Raw genomic sequence first — 4,690 nt, 5'->3', positions numbered from 1 at the left:
TTATTATTTATAAATCATTTCGCTGAAAGGGAACAGATTCATTATTTCTTAAGGCTCTTGCTCTTTTATACAACGATGAGTAAGTGAAATATTTGCAATGTCTCATAATATTCATAGTTGAGATACAAGTAAAAAAAAATTATAGAGTTCTTGTTTTTTGTTATAATTTTTGGTTTTAGCAAAGTTACTAAAACTAAGAATTAATTGTATAAGATATATAAGTTTAATCTCTGTCCTTGTTATAAATTATACATGTAGTTATTAGTAAAAAGAAAATACAAAGTGATACACTTTTTTAATCAGTAATCTTCTTTTCCCCTTCTTTCTATTCTATTCTCCCTTTTTCCATCAAAAAGATTAGAAGTGACTTTTTATTCTCTCCATTCTTTTCCAAAAGTTCAACCAATTTATAAGCAACATCTCTAGCTAATTTAATTTCCCGGGTAAAGCAAATAATGTCATCACCACTCAAGGTAAAGACTGAATGAGCTTTAGCTTTTAGAGTACCATAATAATTCAAACACACTCAGACATGTTTTTTGTACTTATTTCAATAGTGATGCATTTATATCTAAATGTTTAATTATTATATATGTTGGTCCTATAATTTATTAAATTTATAATTAGATTTTTTATATATTTTTTAATTAAATCTTTATATTACTTTTAATTTTATAATTAAATATATTTTAATACAAAAAATATTAGAATTAATTAAATATTTATTTATAAATTGAAGATATCTAGAATAAGAATTTAATTACATATTTTTTGAAGAAAATATTCTATTTATTATAACGTTTTTGACTTTAAAAAAACTTAATTATAAAATTAAAAACATATAAAAAATTTAATTATAAATTTAATCAATCTATAAAAATCAAGAGATCAAATAATTAAACCATAATTAAATTAAATGCATGACCTTAGGTACCAATGACAATAAAGGAATAATCTCTTGATTTATTTGCAAAATTTGTCTCCAATAATCCATCACTATATTAATCAAACATGTTTAAATTCATCTATCTTCATCAAATCATAATAAAATATATACATATATATGGTAATATAAGGTGCTATATATTTCATATAAACGCCAAAACAGGCTACCTAGCTAGGTCATATTTTAGGTCATGACTTTGGCCTTATCAACTATTTCTCTCTCTCAAGTACCAACAAGTTGACCATGGCATGTGTACGGCTTTTGTCTTTGTTTTGATGTCATCATCCATATCATAAATATCAGAAAGAGAGAAAGAGAGAGCAATGAAACAATATGTCAACTTTAAAGTAGTTCACAACTACACTCATATGATTGGTATACAACAACATATACTATAGAAGTGAATCATATATAATAATAATAATAATAATTATACGCATAGAAGTAAAAATAATAATATTATATTTTTATAGAGAGAGAGTACTTACTTTTAGGCGACAAACATGTGAATTCTGAAAGGACCTCAACATATATTTATGGCAGTTTCAAAGCAAGCACATCACTTATAATGGAAGACCCTCAAAACTAGCATCACTCATGTTTACCATTGACAGATAGAGACACTCCCTCTATCTATCTATCTATATACTCTCTCCCCTCTAATATTTATTAAATGCATCACATCTCTTTTTTCTTTTTTCGCCTTAAAATAATGTATGCATGGAACTAATTTACCTCATCATCACTACTACTACTACTACTACTACTACTGCTGCTGCTTACTCAATAATATGTACACATAATAATAATAAGCTTGCTTAATTAATTAATTAAAGCTACTAGAAGGAAAATGATACTAAATGTGATCTGCTTGATAGAGTGATGCTGATGAAGAAGATGTTGATGATGGCAATGATGATGGAATGATGAGGGAATTATTATTATTATTATTATCAATGTGTTGTTGTTCCAATTGATGATGATTTGCAGCCAGAAGAGTTGCTTGATCTTGTGGACAAATAACAGCAGCAGAAGCAGGTGTAGTAGTAGTAGTAGTAGTAGTGTAACAGTGGATTCTAGCAAGAGGATCTTGTTGTGATGATGAAGCAGGTGAATATGGTAAGCCACAAATATAATCCTCAATGATGTTGGTGTTATTAATATCAGAGATTTTTGGCACAATTGGTTCCATCAAGTGATGAAGATCAAAATGCTGCTGCCATGTAGTACTAACTGGATTATTGATGATGAGTTTATCAATAATATAGTTTGATGGGGTGGCAGTGATGGCAATATCATGATCACTACTATTTTTGGAAATCTGATGATGATGATGATCTTCTTGAAGAGGTAGCACACATCCAAATGATGATGATGACCAAGTATCTTCATACAAAGATGATGGATTCACAGTAGTATTCATGGATGGTACTACTACTGTTTCTGCAGGCATTGGATTCTGATGAAGAATGTGGTGGAAGTTGTTGCCATTATTGTTATCAAGCTGCTGCTGCTTGATATCAATAACGTTTTGTTGATCAAAAACTTGAAGGATTGAGGATGGGATTATTGGAAGGTATAGCTGAGGGTTTAGGATAGGGTTTTCAGGGAAGAAACTTTCTAAGGAAGAACCACTATTATTGGCAATAAGGCCATGATGATGATGATCAGAAAATGTGGCCAAAGAAGGAACAAGAACATCATGGGAAAGAAGCTTCTTCTTTATGCTTGAATTCCAAAAGTTTTTCACCTCATTATCTGTTCTTCCAGGTAGGTGCTTTGCAATCTGAGCCCACCTGAAGAACAAGTTGATATACACATAAAAAGAAAGCTTTTTGATTGGATGGGTTTGAGAATATGAAGTGGTATACCATACCTGTTGCCTAGAATGCTATGGAGGTCAATAATGAGAGCTGCTTCTTGAGGAGAGAAGCTTCCACGTTTCAAATCAGGTCTTAGATAATTGATCCATCTTAATCTGCAACTCTTTCCACACCTCTGCAACCCTACACATGAAATGAGATGAGAAAGTATGTAGATGCTTGTTAAAGAGAATGATGAGAGAGATGAATTTATTGGTACCTGCAAGTTTAGGGACAGAACTCCAACAACCATGGCCATAGGTGGTGATGTAGTTGATGAGTTTTTCATCTTCTTCTGGTGACCAAAGGCCTCTTTTGACCTTCTGCTTGTTGCAGCAAGAGTGATGCCCCATTATGATTATGATGCTCTCTTAGGCAATGAGGGGAACAAGATCAGTTTTGGGATTCTCTCTATATATATAAACTGAAAAAGAAAAGAGAAGAGAGAGAGAGTTACTATAAGGGAATCTTGATTTAATAGGGTCTAGAGCCTATCATCTTTTAGGCATCCCTAGTAGGTTACATGATGTTACATCAAAAGTATTGTATTCAGAGAAGGAAGGCTTGCCCTTTATTTTCTTATATATTAGTAAAATTTAGTGTAACATTTTGTTATTCAATTTTAAAATACTTCTTAAAATTTTAAGAGCAAAATGATATATTTTTTTGTTTATTGACAAATGACAATATGTCTTTAGGTATTATATATTTTAAAGTAAAATATAATATATATATATATATATATATATATATATATATATATAGTAGATGTATTATTTTATTTTTAAAATTTTAAAAAATATCATAAAATTTAATAATTAAATAATATACTAATTTTTTATATTAAAAAATAGCCAAGGAAAAAAAACTGAAGAAAAGAAAAAAAAGTATATATTCAAATAGATTTTTGAAGAATTTTGTGTTGGACGTTTTTGTTTTTAAAAAAATTTATTATATTGAAATTTTTGAATTTTATAAAAGTAAATTTTTATTTTAGTCAGATTCGTTTTTATTTATACAAATCAATCTTTAAAAATATGACAAACAGATCTGTATATTTTATTTTTATATTTAAAGACATTTATGAATAAAAATTTTTTAAAAATCAAAACATGTGATACAAATTTTTTAGAAATTTATTTGAGTATATATTTTTAAAAAAAAAGAAAGAGGAAATTGAGGGAGTGAGGTGGTGAATTTAATGCTGTGGAGATGTACAGAGATTGTGGGGCATGGAAGAAGCGAGTTAGGGTTTTGTAGGGAAAGAGCTAAAAGCTGCAGTGCCTTCTCTGCAACACTTGTATGCCTTTTAATGGATCCTTCTTTTTCCCTTTCTCTTCGCATGGCCCTCCCTTGTACACGTGTCATCCATGCATTCTCTTCGGACCCCCCCTTCTCTTATGCCCTTACATCTTCCCTATCACACATGTTCAAACTTAGGTAATTTTTTTGCTCATGAATGAAATACCTATGTATTGTTAATTTATTTGTTAGGGTTAGAAAATATTTCTTCTACTGTTGTTTATTCATGTGATCTATATTATTTTTTCTATGGAATGCACAACTGTTACTTGGTGATTAAAGAAATATGAATTACATTTATTAGTACCGTAGAATTGAATAAGAGTGTTTTTTATATGCCAAAAATAGTAAAAATTTTAATTCACAGTAATTTTAATAGTAATATCGAAAGAATTATTGTATAGTTAATATTTAGTATTTTAGTGTGTATGATAAGTTAAAATAGATAAAAATAAAAAATTAATAAAAAATATGTGTTAAGTATGTTGTTGTTACTGTTTTTATAATTGTTATTAGTATCGAATTTTTTTTTTTTGTTGGGGTCAAAATCATATAAAAAAAATTATATTTATTGGTAACA

General features: G+C 28.8%; 1 protein-coding gene across 1 annotated transcript; it reads right to left on the bottom strand.

Moving 5' to 3' along the window:
* Positions 1-1,490: 1,490 nt before the first annotated feature.
* LOC130946732 (transcription factor MYB26-like) lies at positions 1,491-3,161 on the bottom strand. Its single transcript, XM_057875573.1, has 3 exons — positions 3,029-3,161; positions 2,823-2,952; positions 1,491-2,742 (listed from the first exon to the last, which is right to left on the bottom strand). Exons 1-3 carry the CDS (start codon positions 3,159-3,161, stop codon positions 1,803-1,805), a joined length of 1,203 nt encoding a protein of 400 aa, XP_057731556.1. The 3' UTR covers positions 1,491-1,802.
* Positions 3,162-4,690: the final 1,529 nt, after the last annotated feature.

The sequence above is a fragment of the Arachis stenosperma genome, chromosome 8 (assembly GCF_014773155.1).
Source record: "Arachis stenosperma cultivar V10309 chromosome 8, arast.V10309.gnm1.PFL2, whole genome shotgun sequence".
In the NCBI taxonomy this organism is placed as follows: Eukaryota; Viridiplantae; Streptophyta; class Magnoliopsida; order Fabales; family Fabaceae; genus Arachis; species Arachis stenosperma.
This window is presented reverse-complemented; position numbering and strand designations above follow the sequence as displayed.

Bases quoted from the DNA above. Each gene is read 5' to 3' on its own strand.
- LOC130946732 (XM_057875573.1), bottom strand. From the start codon at position 3,161: ATGGGGCATCACTCTTGCTGCAACAAGCAGAAGGTCAAAAGAGGCCTT. The intron at 2,953-3,028 runs GTACCAATAAAT...TTTCATGTGTAG, and splicing joins TTCTGTCCCTAAACTTGCAG to GGTTGCAGAGGTGTGGAAAG. The intron at 2,743-2,822 runs GTATGGTATACC...CTTGTTCTTCAG, and splicing joins CATAGCATTCTAGGCAACAG to GTGGGCTCAGATTGCAAAGC.